This window comes from Saccharomyces mikatae (assembly GCF_947241705.1).
Source record: "Saccharomyces mikatae IFO 1815 strain IFO1815 genome assembly, chromosome: 11".
Classification (NCBI taxonomy): Eukaryota; Fungi; Ascomycota; class Saccharomycetes; order Saccharomycetales; family Saccharomycetaceae; genus Saccharomyces; species Saccharomyces mikatae.
Window position 1 is genome coordinate 298,317 of NC_079266.1, and position 19,863 is coordinate 318,179.

Here is a 19,863-nt window from a genome sequence, read left to right on the forward strand (position 1 = left end):
GTACTATATTTTACAATGCAATCTTAATTTTATTGTTTCCGTAGCATCTTCTTGCAGTTCAGGTAAGTACGCAAATCACAATGCGAAGCATTTTAAGGCTATTTTTGTTTGCAACTTTTGTTGTTGTAGGATCTTTAGCAGCCGTTTTAGGCGTTGATTACGGTGAACAAAATATCAAGGCCATTGTGGTTTCACCGCAAGCTCCACTAGAACTTGTGCTCACTCCAGAAGCAAAACGGAAAGAAATATCTGGTCTTTCAATAAAAAGGTTACCTGGTTATGAGAAGAGTGATCCAAATGCTATTGAGAGGATTTACGGTTCTGCTATTGGTAGTTTGGCAACCAGGTTCCCTCAAAATACATTGCTGCATTTGAAACCATTGCTTGGTAAATCTCTAGAGGATGAGACCACTATAACGTTGTACTTAAAACAGCATCCAGGTTTGAAAATGGTATCGACGAATAGAAGTACTATTGCTTTTCTGATTGATAACGTGGAGTACCCATTGGAAGAATTGGTGGCAATGAATATTCAAGAGGTTTCTAATAGAGCTAATTCACTATTAAGAGATAGGGATGCAAGAACGGAGGATTTTGTAGACAAGATAAGTCTTACAATCCCTGATTTTTTTGACCAACATCAAAGGAAAGCGCTTCTTGATGCTAGTTCAGTAACTGCTGGAATTAAAGAAACATACCTGGTTAGCGAAGGGATGTCTATTGCCGTTGATTTCGTGTTAAAGCAACGCCAATTCCCACCAGGCGAGTTGCAACATTATATCGTGTATGATATGGGAAGTGGCTCTACTAAGGCCTCAATGTTCTCTATATTACAACCTGAGGATATTACTCAGCCAGTTGTTATAGAATTTGAAGGATATGGTTATAATCCACATCTAGGTGGTGCAAAGTTTACTATGGATATTGGCAGCCTGATAGAAAGTAAGTTCTTAGAAACTCATCCGGCTATAAGAACTGACGAATTTCATGCGAACCCTAAGACTTTAGCCAAAATCAGCCAGGTAGCAGAGAAGGCAAAGTTAATATTAAGCGCTAATTCTGAGGCTACCATTAATATAGAATCATTGATTAACGATATTGACTTCCGCACTACAGTCACTAGAAAGGAATTTGAAGAATTTATTTCAGATTCGTTATTGGAGATTGTCAAGCCCATAAACGATGCGCTGAAAAAACAATTTGGTGGTCACCAAATAAAATTGTCTGACATAAATGGAGTAATTTTGGCAGGCGGCTCTTCTCGTGTTCCACTTGTGCAAGATCAATTAATCAAGCTTGTATCTGAAGAGAGAGTATTAAGAAATGTTAATGCTGACGAATCGGCTGTGAATGGTGTTGTTATGAGAGGTATCAAATTATCTAACTCTTTTAAGACGAAACCATTAAATGTTCTTGACCGTTCTGTTAATACTTATTCTTTCAAATTATCATATGAATCCGAAACGTATGAAGCGTTTGGCAGAGGAAGTATCTATCCTAATGAAACATCCATTTTGTCTGCTACGATTGATCCCATTCCTAATAATTTTACTATTGATCTATATGAAAATGGAAAGTTGTTCGAAACAGTCACGGTAAATTCGGGTGCCATAAAAAGTTCATATTCTTTGGAGAAGTGTCCTTCAGGAGTAGCCTATAACATAACTTTCGGCCTTTCCAGTGATAGGTTGTTCTCTATTCAAGAGATTAGCTGCATTTGCCGAAGCGAAAGTGATATGGATGGCTCGAAGCAAGTTAAGAACAAAAGCAGTCGCTTGACTTTTAGTTCTGAGGATGTCGAAATCAAAAGGCTCTCTTCTTCAGAACGTCAGCGTTTGCATGATCACATCCAACTGCTCGATAAACAGGATAAAGAAAGATTTCAATTTCAGGAAAACTTGAATGTTCTTGAAAGCAATTTGTACGATGCTAGAAATTTACTAATGGATGACGAAGTCGTACACAATGGCCCAAAATCGCAATTGGAAGAGTTATCAGAAATGGTAAAAGTGTATTTAGATTGGCTCGAAGATGCGTCCTTCGATACTGATCCTGAGGACATAATTAGCAGAATTAGAGAGATTGGAATATTAAAGAAGAAAATAGAGCTGTACATGGATTCATGGAAGGAACCCTTGGACTCTCAACAATTTGAAGGAATGCTTGAAGAGGGTCATAAGCTATTACAGGCTATAGAAACCCACAAGAATACTGTTGATCAATTTTTGCGTGAATTTGAAACCGAATTTGCAGGCACTATAGATAATGTTAGAGAAGAATTCGAAAAAACCAAACTATCGGCATACGTTTCTAATGCGTTATCTACATGGGAAGAGACTTTGACCTCTTTTAAAAATTCCATGAGCGAAATTGAAGAACTCTTAGCAAAGAATATAATTGGCGAAGACCTTCGTGAGCGATTATTTGAAATTAAGTTAAAGTTTGATAAGTATCGCACAAAACTAGAGGAGAAATTACATCTCATCAAAACTAGCGATGAAAGTCGTTTGAAAGAGATAAAGAAGCTACATTTAAGAAAGTTTCGCCTACAAAAGAGAAAGGAGGAAAAGCTGAAAAAAAAGCTTGAGCAGGAATTGAGTAAACACAGAAATGAAACGGAGTCGATAATAAATGAATCGGTAGGTAATGAAGATTCTCCCCTCAATGATAAGACAACTGAGTTGAATTCAGGCTCTAAGGAAGAAATTTTGCATGATGAATTATAAAAAGTCTTTATAAGCTTTTCATTAAGTAATTTTAATGGAATTAGGATCAATAAACCTACGTTGTGCGCATATCGTTCTTTTTTCGAAAGATTTTGATGTATATTATATTGCCTCTAGGACAATGTAGTCTTGGGTACAGAATATGAGGTCCCTCTTGTTACCCGCAGATCTATTGTTTGATGGTGGGGCAATGTCGTGAGATGACTTATTTAAGTACATATAAATAGATGTAAGCCAAAAATGAATGTACCAAACATATTGATATAGTACTATTATTAAGTGTAGGAGGGTTCAAAAAGTTACCATAGAAAAAAAAAAGAAAAATAGGAGTGTGATACTGCATCGAAAATTGAAAGTAATAATAAACGTCAAGAGTTTACTATTTCTTAAACGATAAAACGCATATTCCTGCTAAGGCCAGTAAGCTAGCATTTATGCGATGTTGGAAATCAATACATCCATATCTGAAAACAGACAACTAGAGATTCCACATCAGAAAAAGAGCTGCTTATCACCTCTAGCTAGCTTCATTTTTCCGGATTTTAGAGCGTTGTTTAACATAGGATTTAGCTTGTGTACTAATTTGAACTATAAGGAGGTGGATATTAACGGATTTGAAATTTACATTGTTGAACAATGGGCAGCTCAGAGAAAGATATCAACTTTAATCACATCATATACGGGCAATTTACAAGATACCATTTCTGCAGTTGAGGTTGCTCTTCCTGAAGATCCTGCGGAATGGCCAAGTTGTTTGAAAAAATACTATAATGAATTATTGAAATTTTCTAGTCCAAAGAAGACCACGAAAGGAACTCTGTTTATTACGAATCTTTCCTCTTTCAAATCCACTCTCAATTTATTGCATGTTGAATGTGGTAATCTAAAAAAAATCTGGAAAAACTTTAAAACAAACTACGACTTGAAAAGACTGCATTGTGGTGGGCGTTCAGCTCAGTTGTTGAAAAGAACACCTAGTGCTTCAATAGCTAAGTTTGCTCAGTTGTATAAATTTCCAAACTCAGCTTTCGCTCATGAAATATCTTCGGATTTTCAACAAACTCTAGTTCATAATGACAACGATTCTGTAAGTGATATAGATAATGTTGCTGTAAACTATTGTCCTGTTGTAGAGTTGACAACTTTAATACAGATATCACTTAGTTATTTTGCGCTGTTTGAGTATAAGAAGGAAAGAGATGGCCTATTATGCAATGGAACGAAGCAATCACTTGAAAAATGGTGGGAAATATATGGCAAGCGGTATCTTGGTATCGACAAACCAAAAAACGAGACCATACTTGGTCCAACTACAGTAGCATCACTGCTTAGCCTTGTACTAACATGTTACTTCAAATTAATGGTAGAAGATTGCATGTCGGCAAAAGATCCATTCGACGAAGAAGAGTTTTATTCTGGTCTTTATGCATTTCAAAAAAAATGCGGACTGTCTAAAAACAATAGACAGACTTCCTTGGACGAACAAACAATTGACAAGTTATTTGAAGTGTCTTCCAAGACCTCAAATAAGGACATTTTCAAATTTAAAAGGGTTGTGAAGTCAACAGTGCAAGATATGACTGGGAAAGGTAATTTTATGCACCTCTCTAATGAAATCTTAACAACTGATTTAGACACGCTGGTAAAGAACATACATGGTGGATCCCTTGGTAAGCTTTGGAAAGGAAAAAATACGTCAAGAAAGGAAACCTGTATGGTTTGGGAAAGAAAGACCTTTTTAAGTTTTAAGTTTGAACGTGGTGACCCGTCTTTACAATTAGATAACAATGAGCTATTCTATGGCAAAGTTGTGTCAAATGAGCCGTTATCAACACCTAATAATAGTGAGGGTGGTATTACACAATCAACAAAAAGAAATAGCACATATAATAATAATAATGCTTCAGCATCATCTCTATCTGTCTCATCCATGTTCTGTAATTATGATGAAACCCGTTATACAAGCACCAGCAATCTTAATAGAGCTTATAGAGGAGAATATTTTCGGCGTAATTCAATCCCATTTTGTAACGATAGTATACATGACACTAAAAAAATATCCGCTGATCTCAACAAGATAGAAGGATTGTATCGTTGCAACTCGTATTCTGAGGTACAGAATGCAATAGAAGTTTGGAATTTGCCGTTTGATCCATCAGTCATTAAATTGGCAAGAGAGTTACTTAAGGTACAAAGTTTGATGTCAGTTCAACGTCAGCTGGATGAAATACGTGATGGATATTTAGGAAAAAATTCGCAGCGATCATACCAGAATGATTTAAGGTTCAGACAACGCTTAAATAAACTGCAAGAAATGTGTGAGAAATGTAAGAGAGGCTCTCACGAATTTCATTGGGAATATAGTAACATGCAGAACAAGCAGCAAATTTTGGAAAGTGAAAAAAAAGACATGATTTCACTTTCTTCAAAATTAAAGTACAATGTTCGTATCCTAGATAGGCGTGTAAGAGATGTTGAGGCTAGTGTAGATCATTTTGATCTCAAATTGGAAGATGTTAGAAAGAGGCTTCTGGAACAAAATAATAGCAAACAGATATCTCTTGCCTTAGAGAGTCCCTACGATAAACTTGAGTTTGACACCTTCATGGACTCTATGGTGCAGTCTGAACAGACCAGGTATGAAGGACTCTGCTTCAAATTCCTAGACAAGAGAAGTCTTCGAAAGCTTAAGGAAGAATTCTGGAAATGGAGCACTTGGACATTTGATACTTTCTTATACAAAAATAGACCTAGCAAAGAGAAAGATATTCTATGAAGCTTCCTAATTTCAGAACTTCTGATCAAGAGGTACTAAACCGACTGCTGGAAAAATGCGGTGATTTTATAGAGAATCATGTTCTCATAGGTATTTTGAAAGTTTCTCAATAATGGAATTTGCAACATCGAGAAATGTACGTTTATTTTTGTTGTTATAACTTCTTAATATTATCAGTTGGTGCGCTTGATGAGGTAATTCTTTAGTTAACCTTTCCCCTCGCAGTATTAGAAAATTATCAGAACCTTCTCTGTTGTATCACGGGTTCTAATGATATCGCGATTTCTTGGCACTCCTAATATACCGTTCAGGAAAGCAGGTTATCGTCAGGACGTATTATCGACTTGATTCACGGAATGTTGATTATCTTATATATTATCTGATATCTAGACTGTAGTAAATGATGGAAACACGAGATTTACTTAGGTGTTTATGCGGTTTGGCAGATCACTAAAGAGATAGAGCTCTACCTGATGTATTCAATTCTATTATTCTGATAGTGGGACCTTTTCAAACAAATTTTGTTGGAATAAATGTGTTGGAATGAAAAGCAACTATTTTGTCTATCAACTAGTAGAACTTCTAGTATATCTACATACTTAATATTATTGCCTTATAAAAAATGGAATCCCAACAATTACATCAAACTCCACTATTATCTCAATTATTGTTGGAATAAGTGATTACTACTATACACCTATTCGTATAAATTGGATTAAGTTATTGCAACTATACGTCTTCGTATAAATTGAAGTAGAAAAATTCTAATAATAGAATTTACTGCAGTAATGAGATAAAGATCTATTAATTGATCAGAACTTATTATATAAGAAGATGAGTTATCATCAAATTCTTATCATTAACACTCTGATTTATGTCTGAACCTTTTGGTTTAATATAACTAATCAGCGTGTGTTTTATATACCTCTCTTATATAGATTAAGAAGGAACGACTATTCTTAATTATTACAACTTACTAAACTACTAATTATCAACAATTATCAACATAATCACTTATTCCAACAAATACCATAAGTTTAAGTTTAGATCAGAAGTTCTCCTAATACGTGGATAGCAAGTTCGCTACACGGTATCTAACATCAGAGGATGAAGCGGTGGCTCAATGGTAGAGCTTTCGACTCCAATTAGATCTTGGAAATTCCACGGAATAAGATTGCAATCGAAGGGTTGCAGGTTCAATTCCTGTCCGTTTCAATCTTTCTTTTTTTTTGAGTATTGGAAATATTGCGGGTTGGCAAAGTAGCTTCAGTAAAACTCTTTCGTGATTTTTTCTTTCAACGCAGTCATGGGAATGGTTATGTATGCCCTCATATTAGCATCTCAGAGTTTGTTGAAGAGTGACCAATGACGGGTTTATTCTCCTATACTCTAGGGTAATGAGGAAGCTTTCAACAGGATATATTAACCTGCCTTTTATTACTCCACTAAGCATCACTCTGTCATAAATCACGTAGTCAGATACTGTTCTTTGATGCATTATTGTCGCTTTAAGCGGAATATTTCATTTACCTCGATATATTGCCACCACTGTTTATATAGCTCGAACGTCTTATATAAATGCATACACATGATGATAAATTAGGAGAATCTAGTTACTTCGTACTCAACAACAAAATTGAAGATCGATATTCTGAGCGAATTTAGATTGTTGGCGTAATATGATTACCATTTTCTTCAAAAATAGTTAATTATCTGCCAGTAGCATGGTGTTAAAAATGACATAATGCTATCACGTTATTTAGAGAACGGTAAAAGTATTAGAGCGGCTTTTTGATAATATATCTGTAGAGTATATGTATCATTTCCGAAATTCGACAATATAATTTCTTTATTCATACATTATACCTTTTTTTTCAACCAATTATAATATACTTGTATGTGTTTTTACCTAACTAAACATAATCAATAACTTTCGACTCTAAGGTGTTAAGAAGTCATTATCATGTCTTGTCGCACATCTGTAGTTCCTTTACAACCCCGTATAAATATATAATAAATATCTTTAAAAAAGAATCCCGAAAATGTAGGATAGTTCTTTGAAGCATTCAAGCAGGTCAATAATGATGCTCATAGTGACTCTGCACGGGTCTAGGGAGATTTCTTGATCTCAACCTCCACTTGAAAGACGGTCCTGTATCGTCCTATGGACGATATCAGTCATGATAACAGTAACCATACTAGATTATTACTGTGTTAACTATGGGTGGAAGATAGTTGTCAGGGACAAGAGAACGACCATATGCCAGGTTTGTATTTCGTTAAGAACTACTTCCATAAAAGCGCGTCAGAAATTATTAGTAATGAAATTATTAGTGCAATTAGTCCTATGATTAGTAATGTGATTTTTTCATATCTTTACTAATAGGGATGGAGAAAATATTTCAATAACTATAAATGATAGGGAGAAAACGGTATTCGGATGACCATTGATGTTTTACGAAGTACGTTACCATTAATCAACAGATTTCAAAGTAATCAAAACTCATAATGAGCACTCCATCGAAAACAACCTACTTTATTATTGGTAGTAGCCGAGGAATTGGTTTTAACTTAGTCAAAATTTTGAGCGCTTCTACAAATAATGTTGTTATAGCTACTATTCGTGGATCATCGTCATTACCTAAAAATAAACAATTGGAAGATTTGGGAAATATCAGGGAAAATATTCATATTGTTCACCTTGACGTTACCAAAAACGAAAGCATAGAAAATATTGCAAATGAGATCAAAAAAAAACTCCATCTTTTCAAGGAATTGACGTTCTTATCGCAAACTCAGGAATATCTGATTCATATTACGAGATCCTAAAAACTTCTCAATCGGTCTGGCTTGAACATTATAAGACAAACGCTTTGGGGCCAATATTGGCTCTTCAAAAGGTCTATCCATTGCTTCTCTTGAAAAATACCAGAAAAATATTCTTCATTTCCAGTGCTGCAGGGTCTATCACTGGCTTTATACCAATTTCCGTTTCCGCTTACGGCCAGTCAAAAGCAGCCTTGAATTACGCTATAAAGGGACTCAGTTTTGAATTGAAGCCGGAGGGATTTACAGTTGTTGCCTTTCATCCTGGTATGGTGTCTACTGACATGGGAAAAGCTGGTATCGATAATTTTACAGAGAAAAATATAGACATCAGCTCCTTAGATGTCATCACACCAGAAGAGAGTGCTTCCGCACTGGTTGATGTTTTCGGTAAAATACAACCTAAAGATAATGGAAAGTTTTACAACTATGACGGCAGCGAAGGCGCCTTTTAAAATCGTGCCAATGCAGAACTAGCACCGCAATATGCTACTTACATTATATAACCTTATGATATACTTCTGGCTAAATTTTATTGACGACAAATGCCTTTTGAACAGAGATATAGTTCTGCTCAGTATGTTACATTTATAACGCCCAATTAGGCTAGTAGTTATTTCGACGCTCTATGATTTTACTTAGGAGGTTCAATGCCGCTTAAGGCCAACGCTCTACACTTTTTGCGACGAGCCACCCTGTCCTTACAGATAGATCATCCCGCTAAGAAAGGTATTTGCAACGGCATAGCTGGCGCTGACAATGACAAAGTCTATTCAGAACTGTCAATCCGCAGGGTTTTCAATTTATCGGGGTACTCAAAGAACATGATAATATTGTCATAAGATTTGAAGAGAAAATTTGGCTAAGCCCTATCATAACATTTTTTGCGTATTTATGTTTGAGCTTTTAGAAGGCAATACACAGAGTCTGTATACACACACTCATTATTGAAATTTTTTTGGAACATATGCTGCTCGTTAAGATAATCAATGAGTGGAAAATTTGAAAATATTTTAAAATAGCCTAGCGGTACTCCAAAGTAATTACCGATAATCCACTTGTTAAAGTTAAGATGGCATTAAAACAGAAATTAAAATCAAATCTAAATCTAAATTGACAATTTTATTATTGTCACGTTTCACGATCAATTTAGATTATCAGTATTCCAATGTTCATGTGATGATCTTCTTCCAATAATGTGAAATTAAACAAGATGCTTAGTAACAAATTAAGTTTTTGTATTCAGGAAAATAACAGACATGGGCTCGTCAGGTGAGTTTTACCATGCTGATCACGTCAACTATGATTCAAATTTGAGTAAGGAAGAAGTTCTTGGACAGCTTCTGTTGTCATACGAAGGACTATCTGACGGACAGGTCAATTGGGTTTGTAATTTGTCAAACGCTTCGTCATTGATCTGGCATGCATACAAGTCATTAGGTGTTAGCGTAAATTGGGCTGGTTTTTATGTTACTCAAGATAACAAAGAAGATACTCTGTTATTGGGCCCATTTCAAGGTAAGGTTGCTTGCCAAACAATACAATTTGGTAAAGGTGTTTGCGGAACTGCGGCTTTCACAAGGGAAACACAGATTGTTTCAGATGTCAATAAATACCCAGATCACATTGCGTGCGATGGAGAAACTAAAAGTGAAATTGTTGTTCCAATCATATCCAATGATAGTAAGACATTGGGGGTTATAGATGTAGATTGTTTGGATTACGACGGATTCGATGAAGTAGACAGAGAATTCTTAGAAAGGCTCGCTAAGTTAATAAATAAATCATGTGTCTTTAAATAAGAAGTCGCAAACACATATTTCACTTCACTTTAGCAAAATTTATTATGTAACCGTCTTGCTGAATACTTTACCATACAAATTGTTAATTTTTCCCTGCACTTATCAATCAGCGATAAGAGTTATTGGAAGACATGAATGTAGAGGTAAATATTATGACAATTTGCTTGGCTCATATTCATGGTAAAGGTTTGTTTTGGTAGTTAAATTGATAGCCATCATCTTTATACGTTTTTTTTCGCAAATGATTAGTCGTAATGTTCGTCGTCGTACTAAGGAATTTCGGTATTGTTAATTTTTCTACTTTTGCGTGACATGTTGATGAGAAATTTAAATATTTTCTCTTGACAAAAAATAAGAAAAAAACAAACTGATTTCGCCCAGGATCGAACTGGGGACGTTCTGCGTGTTAAGCAGATGCCATAACCGACTAGACCACGAAACCGAACTTTGTTGAGGATGTTGTATCTTAAGATGGGATACGTCAGTATGACAATACATCATTCTAAACGTTCATAAAACACATATGAAACAATCTTATAACGAAACGAACAGATTGAAAAACATAAGGTAAAACTCTGCTTTTCCGAGCTGAACTAATCAAGTGTATAAATACCTGAACAATTAGTTAGTGTTGGAATAAGTGATTACCACTATACATTTATTCATATAAATTGTTGTAGTTGATGACGAACATTCTTTAACATGATACTAATGATGTTGAGTAAATTAATACTAACATTCTTATGGTGATACCAATTTAAATGGAGTAGGGAAATTCTAATTATAGAATTTCCTGCACTAATAAGATAAAGATCTATTAATTGTCCAGAACTTAGTATATAAGAAGATGAGTTAACACTAAATTCTTATCATCAACACTCTGATTTATGTCTGAACCTTTTGGTTTAATACACCCAATCAGCGTGTGTTTTATATACCTCTCTTATATAGATTAAGAAGGAACGACTATTCTTAATTATTACAACTTACTAAACTACTAATTATCAACAGTTAGATCCGAGATTCCGCGCTTCCACTATTTAGTATAACCCATATCTTATACAATATATAGGATAAGTAACATCCCGTGAATTAAGTTGATAAGTCGTTTTTTCAATTAGTTACTTCCCTAAGATAGTATATTAGGATTGTCAGGACATCCCGGTATTACTTAAGCCCGTGATACAACAGAGGATTTTGAGTAGCAGACTTGCCTATGTAGGTAAACCTTTGATCTAAACTTTAACTTGTTCTTTTATATACATGTTGTTGGAATTGTTGTAATATAAATCAACTATCATCTACTAACTAGTATTTACGTTACTAGTATATTGAGATATTAGCGAATTTCGAGATGATTGTTGGGATTCCATTGTTGATAAAGGCAATAATATTAAGTATGTAGATATACTACAAGTTCTCCTCGAGGATATAGGAATCCAATAAATGGAACTCGTAATTCTACATAATTCTGTATATGCTTTTATTGTCATTTTATATATTGTCAGTCATTATCCTATTACATTATCAATCCTTGCATTTCAGCTTCCACTTACTTCGATGACCGCTTCTCATAACTTATGTCATCTTCTAATAGCGTATATGATAATATACTAGTAGTATGACTACTAGTTGATAGACGATAGTTGATTTTCATTCCAACATATATTATCATATACGGTGTTAGAAGATGACGCAAATGATGAGAAATAGTCATCTAAATTAGTGGAAGCTGAAACGCAAGAATTGATAATGTAATAGGATAAATGAATAACAACATATAAAACGATGATAATAATGTTTATAGAATTGTGTAGAATTGCAGATTCCCTTTTATGGATTCCTAAATCCCCGAGGAGAACTTCTAGTATATCTACATACCTAATATTATTGCCTTATAAAAAATGGAATCCCAACAATTACATCAGAGTCCACACTTATCTCAGTTCTCAACCTTTATGTCCTCTTCTAAGACGTATACGATAATATACTAGTACCATGGTTACTAGTCGATAAATGATAGTCGGTTCCTATTCCAACAGTTTTATATACCTCTCATATATAGTATTAGAAGATCTGCTCTAATTATTTACTTAAAACTATAACCTAAGTACTCATTATCGACAGTTTTCTGTAAAAAATAGAAAGCTCTCGCTGCAGCTCTATTTGAGACATAACTACGATGATTACTCTCCATTTTAACCATTTGATTACCTTTGTCAATGCAACGTAGGAATGAGGAAAGAAATTCAAGTAGCTTTTTTTTTCCGGCGAAATCCTTGGAAGTGAGGAGGCTTGAGCGGCTAATTTCACATGACAACTAAGAACGATAAAGAAAAATGAGTGTAAAAAAAGGAAGACTGATCTTACGTCTGCAAGAACAATACACAATAACCTAGATGCGGCAACTCTTCTTATGAAACCCTTAAGGAATATTGTGTAGGTGGACTAGTTTAGTATTGCAATTAAAAATATGTGGAGATCCCTTCTTAATTCCAAAATGAGACCCTTTACTGAGCATAATACGATGGTTTTCCATGTGGCCCTACTCTACAGATCCCGTGGTTAATAGCAAGGTATGTGTGAAAATTGAGAAATATCATGGGGTTTTTAGTTCAGGCCTCAGTTGTGGCGCCTTCGTGACATTTTTGGCCGTCCGTTAGGGCAGAAAAAGAAAAGTGTAACGAAAAAAATGAAAAGTGTGGCATTTAGACATCCATTGCCATGCGTGCGGCCATTTCTCGAAACAATATGCCAAACATTTGGTTCAAGTATGGAACCCTAGAATAGTTTGGTTCCAATGAAGGTAGTGGAAGAACGATCATATATAATAGAACCTAAAAATTCATGAAACTCTCGATAACCTCAAACTTTTGGATTATTGAATGATTAAAAGTCATCTAACGAACCGTACATCAAGTACTCCATATATCATCTATCACAATGCAAGAAAACCACTCTGTTAGCTACCTCCACGAAGCAAATGCCTCAAAGAGACCCAACGGGCTATTTTCACAAACCAAAAAGCAAGCTAATTTTCCAAAAGTTCTAAATCAAACTGAAGAGGAGATAGAAGATGAGGACCTTATGGTAGACCTCAACACGGGGTCTTTGACTCCTGTCAATTTAAAATATTGGACCCGAATGAGTACAATGACTGAGAATTTTGGCAAGCTGTGATACCAATTTAATGTCAATTTTTGCTTAATCATTTTCCTTCTTTTTTTCGATGGTTAATTCAGAAGGCTGTTCAAGTAATGAATGCTTAGAATAGCTATTCCGTGTATCCTTATTTACTGGTGACATTGTTATAGATATTTGCGATATTCGTTTTTCAGGTAGGTGTTTTTTATAGATTTTTTTCGAGTATTCTTTTGTGTACATATCCGTTTTAATTAATTATGCATAATATGAATTTTAGTTCATTTAGCTTCATTTTTTTTTAACTTTTCTTCACTAACTTTAGTTTCAGTGGTGATTGCAAGTTTGTAGAATAACCTCTAATGATTATTCTTGCAGTTTTTTGGTATTTTGTTACATATTCATTTTAAGTCCGGGCCGCATCATCAAGATTGATTTGGAAAATAACCGCATTAAGGAAATAAAGATCTTGTACTATATTTCTCAAGCCAAGGAACCTTTAATATTGAACCAAATGAGGATTCATATATGATCCAATGCTCATATGGAATGGAAAGTGTTACCCATCTTGAAATTACTATGAACCTTTAATACTTGCCGTAAGCGAAGAAAAAAAGCACGAAAAAAAAGCGTATCCACGTTGAAGTCATCTGCAAATGATCAAACTGCTTTTAAATCTAAAAACTAGTGAAAAATAGCCTATCATTAAGTAGTTATTCACCCATTAAAATACTTTTATTCTGTTTCCGAATTTTTAGTACGTTGAATTACTTCAGGTGCTACAATGTTTGGCAATAATAGGCCAATGTTTGGAGGGAGCAACCTTTCCTTCGGATCAAATACTTCATCATTTGGTGGACAACAATCGCAACAACCAAACTCTCTTTTTGGCAATAACAACAATAGTAACAATACAACCAGCAACAATGCTCAATCAGGATTCGGTGGGTTCAACTCTAACACTAGCAATAATAATAACAGTTTATTTGGAAATAACACTGCGCAGAACAATGGAGGTTTTGGCCAAACAATGGGTTCCGCTCAAAACTCACCATTTGGCTCTTTAAATTCTTCAAATACTAATAATGGGAACACTTTTGGAGGGCCCAACTCAATTAGCTCTTTTGGTGGCAACACTAATAACGCTTTTAATAATAATAATAATAACAATACTAACAGTACTAGCTCTCCCTTTGGCTTGAATAAACCGAGTACCGGAGGATCGTTGTTTGGCTCGCAGAACAATAATAGTGGAAGTAATTCTAGTTTATTTGGCGGGCAAAATTCAAGTACTACTGGAACGTTCGGGAACACCGGAAGTAGTTTTGGAACGGGTTTGAATAGCAATGGCTCCAACATGTTTGGCGCAGGAAACAATCCAACAAACAATTCAACAAACAATACTGCTGGTGGCATGTTTGGTAATCAACAATCCTCAGCTTTTGGAACAAGCAATCAGCAAGGAGGTTTATTTGGACAACAATCTCAGAACACTAATAACGCATTTGGTACTCAAAGCCAACTCGGGGGGAGTACTTTTGGATCAAAACCTGTTGGTTCAGGATCATTATTTGGTCAAGGAAGCAACACTCTTGGTAATACAAATAATAATAGCAATGGATTGTTTGGTCAAAGCAATGCCGGTAACCAGACCAATCCTAGTGGTGGACTCTTTGGACAAAATTCAACGAACGGCAACGCTCAAGGAATCTTTGGTCAAAATAATAACCAGATGCAAATGAATGGAAACAATAACAATAGTTTATACGGAAAGGCAAACACTACTGCTAGTTTCGGTCAGCAACCAAACAACAATTCTGGATCTCTCTTCGGAAATAAGCCATCTGGTGGTAGCTTATTTAGTCAACAGGGTTCTACTATAAATACCTTTTCAAATTCTTCATCGGGAGGTCTGTTTGGCCAAAACAATCAACCGCAAGGGTCTGGGCTATTTGGTCAAAATTCACAGACAAGCAATAGTGGTGGGCTTTTTGGACAGAGCAACCAACAACAGCAGCCTAACACTTTCAATCAAACTAATACTGGAACAGGGATAGTAGGTCAAAATAATAACCAACAGCAATCAACAGGTTTGTTTGGCAACAAATCGGCAGGCACTGCAGGATCTCTCTTTGGAGGCAATTCTTCAGCTCAACCAAGCTCGATTTTTGGCACTAGCAACGCACCTATTCCAAATACACAATCACAACAAGGTGGTAATATTTTTGGCGCAACCAAGCCGGCAACAATGCCTTTTGGAGGAAATCCCATTGCTAACCAGGCAGGAGGTGGGAATAATCTGTTTGGAGCTAAACCCGCCTCCACTAATGGTTCATTATTTGGAAATAACACATCTTCTACCGCAGTACCCTCGACAAGTGGATTATTCGGCAATACCGCTATAAATACGAGTAGCAATACAAATACGGGACTTTTCGGTTCAAAGCCCGAATCCCAGCCAAAACCTGCATTGGGAGGAGGTTTGTTTAATAATTCAAACTCCAACTCTTCCACAATTGGTCAAAACAAACCAGCTTTTGGAGGCACAAATCAAAATACTGGACTCTTTGGTGCTACTAGCGCAAACTCTTCAACTGCTGCTTCAACTGGAGGACTTTTTGGCCAGAATAATAACAAGCTTAACGTTGGTCCACAAAATGTACCATTTGTTAACAATACCTCTCAAAATTCTCTCTTGGGTTCAACAGGAGAGTCTTCTTCACAGCAAACAACCGCAACTAGTGAACAGCTTTTTTCTAAGATTTCAATTCCCAACTCTATTACTAATCCAGTTAAGGCAACTGCCTCAAAACTGAATGCCGATACAAAAAGAAATAATAGTCTCACGAGTGCTTACAGGTTAGTCCCAAAACCATTATTTGTCCACTCTTCTGGCAGTGCTACTAAATTTCAAAAATGGGGGAAGACAACAGAAGGAAATGTTGGAGGAAACAGTACTAGCAACTCTTTTGTGGATCCAGAATCCAACCACTACATTTCGAACGACTTATTGTTCTATCCGGAAAGAAGGTATTTAAAGCATTTAGTGATTAAAAACAATAAAAACATGAATGTCATAAATACTAACAGCGATGAAGCAAGTAAAGTTAAATTGGTGAAATTTACAACCGAATCTGCCTTTAAAGACAATCAATCCACTTCAAACTCGGCTGCTCCAACCTTGGCTGACAAGACTCACTCTCCTCAGGCCTCTCAAAGAGAAAGTCATGATGAAAGTACTTCTCATTTACAGTCGAAACCCTCAAATGATTCAGCCGCTATACCAATGGTTGAAAATGAAAAAATTGACACCAAAATTCCTGGTCTATTAAGCGATGACTTTACTTTTTTTCAGAATAGTTACTATATTTCACCTTCCATGGAAACGCTTGGTAATAAATCATTGATCGAACTTCGTAAGATAAACAATTTAATCATTGGCCACAGAGATTATGGTAAAGTTGAATTTCTTGAGCCCGTTGATTTATCGAATACTCCATTAGATACCTTGTGTGGTGACGTAGTTGTTTTTGGACTAAAATCATGTTCAATATATGAAAATAGTTCCATCAAACCAAAAACAGGCGAAGGCATTAATGTACGATGCAAAGTGACACTGTATTCCTGCTTCCCGATTGACAAAGAGACGAGAAAACCTATAAAGAATATTACACATCCTCTTTTGAAAAGAAGTATTGCGAAATTAAAAGAAAACCCTGTATACAAATTTGAAAGTTATGACCCTGTGACAGGTACCTATTGTTACACTGTAGATTCTCCCGTTTCTCTTTAAGTTAGAACCATTATACTGAGGATTTTTGTATTATCTAAATAGTCTAGATGTTAATCTGATAGATTTCATTGTATTGTATATATAAAAACTGTCATATTTAATTTTTTCTACTGTTTTTTTGCAAGAAATGCTTATAATTCTGTGATTAATTCGGTTGATAATTCAAGAATATGAAGATGGAGTGCTTCCAACTAGATCCAAAAAAATGCTACTTTCCCTACCACGAATGAAGACCACTCGCTCTACTATAATGTAAAAGATCATTTCGGGACTAGTAAATGTTATATTGAAGTAACGATGAAGGCAGACTGATCTTGACGGCAAAAAATATGCCATCTCCTAGAATCGAACCAGGGTTTCATCGGCCACAACGATGTGTACTAACCACTATACTAAGATGGCAAACAATTATGTGAGATGTTGTATTACGGGCTCGAGTAATACCGGGATGTCTTGACAATCCTAATATACTATCTTAGGGAAGTAACTTATTGTCAAAACGACTTATCAACTTAATTCACGGGATGTTACTTATCCTATATATTATATAAGATATAGTTGTTGGAATAAGTGATTACTACTATACACCTATTCGTATAAATTGGATTAAGTTATTGCAACTATACGTCTTCGTATAAATTGAAGTAGAAAAATTCTAATAATAGAATTTACTGCAGTAATGAGATAAAGATCTATTAATTGATCAGAACTTATTATATAAGAAGATGAGTTATCATCAAATTCTTATCATTAACACTCTGATTTATGTCTGAACCTTTTGGTTTAATATAACTAATCAGCGTGTGTTTTATATACCTCTCTTATATAGATTAAGAAGGAACGACTATTCTTAATTATTACAACTTACTAAACTACTAATTATCAACAATAGTTTATACTAAATAGTGGAAGCGCGGAATCTCGGATCTAACTAATTGTTCAGGTATTTATACATTTGATTAGTTCAGCTCGGAAAAGCAGAGTTTTACCTTATGTTGTTCAATCTGTTCGTTTCGTTATAAGATTGTTTCATATGTGTTTTATGAACGTTTAGAATGATGTATTGTCATACTGACGTATCTCATCTTAAGATACAACATGAGAAGAGGTATTTTAAATGATCAACATTAAGTGGATTATATTTATAGAAGCGAATAATTTTTTGTAAACTTCAAGACTGCTGTTGTTGTTATTAAGGTACAACTATGCCGCACAACACTTGGAAGAGAGAAATTCATGTTTTACTATTAATAGTGGATGTATTACTTGATCAATGGGAAATTTCTAAAGCACCAGTTATACGCTAATGGTTGTGCTACCTCTTTCTCCTTGCATGTAACGTGACATATAACAATTGTTGAAGATGTCCAGTGCAGATTTCTAATGAAGTATGAATAAAATGAAATGGAAATAAAACGGCAGTGAAAACAAAAAAAGTTGAACAGATGTTAAGTCATTGTGCCAATCCTAGGATTATTTTCTTACGGTTATCAGTGAATTATATTCTGCTCAATTGCCCTAAGAATGAAGTCCATCAAATTAAAAGCGCGTAATTCGCTTCGTTAAGTGTTTTTGAAAATGAATTCCAGATTTCCTCCTTGAAGCTCTGTAATTCAGGGAGCCGATTATATAAAGTGGAAGATTGTAAAGCTCCGCCAACTCATTATCATTTCCTCTTTCAACAAAGCCATTTGGTGACTTTCTACAAACACTTCAAAACTTTTTTCAAAAAACATTTAATAAAAGAGTCATTATTAGAAAATGTCTAGTCAAACTGAGAGAACTTTTATCGCGGTAAAGCCAGATGGTGTTCAGAGAGGCTTGGTGTCTCAGATTTTATCTCGTTTCGAAAAAAGAGGTTATAAGCTAGTCGCCATCAAATTAGTACAGGCTGATGACAAATTATTAGAGCAGCATTACGCAGAGCATGTTGGCAAACCATTTTTCCCCAAGATGGTATCTTTCATGAAGTCTGGTCCTATTTTGGCCACGGTCTGGGAAGGAAAGGATGTGGTCAAGCAAGGAAGGACCATTCTCGGATCTACCAATCCGTTAGCCAGTGCACCAGGTACCATTAGAGGTGATTTTGGCATTGACCTAGGTAGAAACGTCTGTCATGGTAGTGATTCCGTTGAAAGTGCTGAACGTGAAATTAACTTGTGGTTCAAGAAAGAAGACTTAATTAGTTGGGAATCAAATCAAGCTAAGTGGATCTATGAATGAAGGAAAAATATTATAAGTTTTTTTTGAAATTTTTTATCATGTACCCTCGCCAGTTTAACCTTCTATGATGAAATGTCGAAGAGTATCACATTTTCTAGAATATCTCAAATACGCAATGTTGCCTATATAATCCTTTCATAATACTTAATGGCACCTGTTGCCAACCTTTTTTGGCTTTTAGCGTTATAATTGACCTAATCACTCATTCCTCATCAGGTATAAAAATAAATAACATTGGAGAGAGTATTCGGTTATAGTCGATCATTGCTGAACGTGCGGCTTTCATTGAACGGAAAGTAACTTAAGTATCCCTTCTAGCGCCCTGTCGGTAGCTCATCGCGTCTGATTATGAGGGGGCTCACGAGTATAACAGCTTCAGGTGATATTTGCCTGAGTGACAGATTTAAGGGTGCCCACCCTTATTATATGGCCCCCATTATTGTAATGCAATATCTAGTAGTTTAGCTCCAATGGAACTGGGCAAAAGGCAAGTAGGAATGTAACATCAATATTCAAGTAGACCTTATATAAATCGGGCTTTTTGTGGTTTTATTATTGAAATAGTTGCTGGTGTCC

At 35.4% G+C, this 19,863-nt stretch overlaps 6 protein-coding genes and 3 non-coding genes across 9 annotated transcripts; 7 read left to right on the forward strand and 2 right to left on the reverse strand.

The window, feature by feature from the left end:
• Nucleotides 1-80: 80 nt before the first annotated feature.
• Nucleotides 81-2,726, forward strand: LHS1 (Hsp70 family chaperone LHS1; the record flags this gene model as incomplete). The annotated part of the gene is made up of 1 exon (XM_056223832.1): nucleotides 81-2,726. The coding sequence occupies one exon, from the start codon at nucleotides 81-83 to the stop codon at nucleotides 2,724-2,726; it is 2,646 nt and encodes an 881-aa protein (XP_056077810.1).
• A 439-nt stretch (nucleotides 2,727-3,165) lies between these two features.
• STB6 (Stb6p) lies at nucleotides 3,166-5,502 on the forward strand (the record flags this gene model as incomplete). The annotated part of the gene is made up of 1 exon (XM_056223833.1): nucleotides 3,166-5,502. The coding sequence occupies one exon, from the start codon at nucleotides 3,166-3,168 to the stop codon at nucleotides 5,500-5,502; it is 2,337 nt and encodes a 778-aa protein (XP_056077811.1).
• A 1,109-nt stretch (nucleotides 5,503-6,611) lies between these two features.
• On the forward strand, nucleotides 6,612-6,717 carry Smki_11.trna8W. Its single transcript has 2 exons — nucleotides 6,612-6,647; nucleotides 6,682-6,717. It is a non-coding gene; the product is annotated as a tRNA-Trp (tRNA).
• Nucleotides 6,718-9,587: 2,870 nt separating this feature from the next.
• On the forward strand, nucleotides 9,588-10,130 carry SMKI11G1410 (L-methionine (R)-S-oxide reductase; the record flags this gene model as incomplete). Its single annotated transcript, XM_056223834.1, has 1 exon — nucleotides 9,588-10,130. One exon carries the CDS (start codon nucleotides 9,588-9,590, stop codon nucleotides 10,128-10,130), a length of 543 nt encoding a protein of 180 aa, XP_056077812.1.
• A 368-nt stretch (nucleotides 10,131-10,498) lies between these two features.
• Smki_11.trna9V lies at nucleotides 10,499-10,572 on the reverse strand. Its single transcript has one exon. It is a non-coding gene; the product is annotated as a tRNA-Val (tRNA).
• A 2,501-nt stretch (nucleotides 10,573-13,073) lies between these two features.
• SMKI11G1420 (uncharacterized protein) lies at nucleotides 13,074-13,310 on the forward strand (the record flags this gene model as incomplete). Its single annotated transcript, XM_056223835.1, has 1 exon — nucleotides 13,074-13,310. One exon carries the CDS (start codon nucleotides 13,074-13,076, stop codon nucleotides 13,308-13,310), a length of 237 nt encoding a protein of 78 aa, XP_056077813.1.
• Nucleotides 13,311-14,055: 745 nt separating this feature from the next.
• Nucleotides 14,056-17,064, forward strand: NUP100 (FG-nucleoporin NUP100; the record flags this gene model as incomplete). The annotated part of the gene is made up of 1 exon (XM_056223836.1): nucleotides 14,056-17,064. The coding sequence occupies one exon, from the start codon at nucleotides 14,056-14,058 to the stop codon at nucleotides 17,062-17,064; it is 3,009 nt and encodes a 1,002-aa protein (XP_056077814.1).
• A 330-nt stretch (nucleotides 17,065-17,394) lies between these two features.
• Nucleotides 17,395-17,466, reverse strand: Smki_11.trna10H. Its single transcript has one exon. It is a non-coding gene; the product is annotated as a tRNA-His (tRNA).
• A 1,359-nt stretch (nucleotides 17,467-18,825) lies between these two features.
• YNK1 (nucleoside diphosphate kinase) lies at nucleotides 18,826-19,287 on the forward strand (the record flags this gene model as incomplete). The annotated part of the gene is made up of 1 exon (XM_056223837.1): nucleotides 18,826-19,287. The coding sequence occupies one exon, from the start codon at nucleotides 18,826-18,828 to the stop codon at nucleotides 19,285-19,287; it is 462 nt and encodes a 153-aa protein (XP_056077815.1).
• Nucleotides 19,288-19,863: the final 576 nt, after the last annotated feature.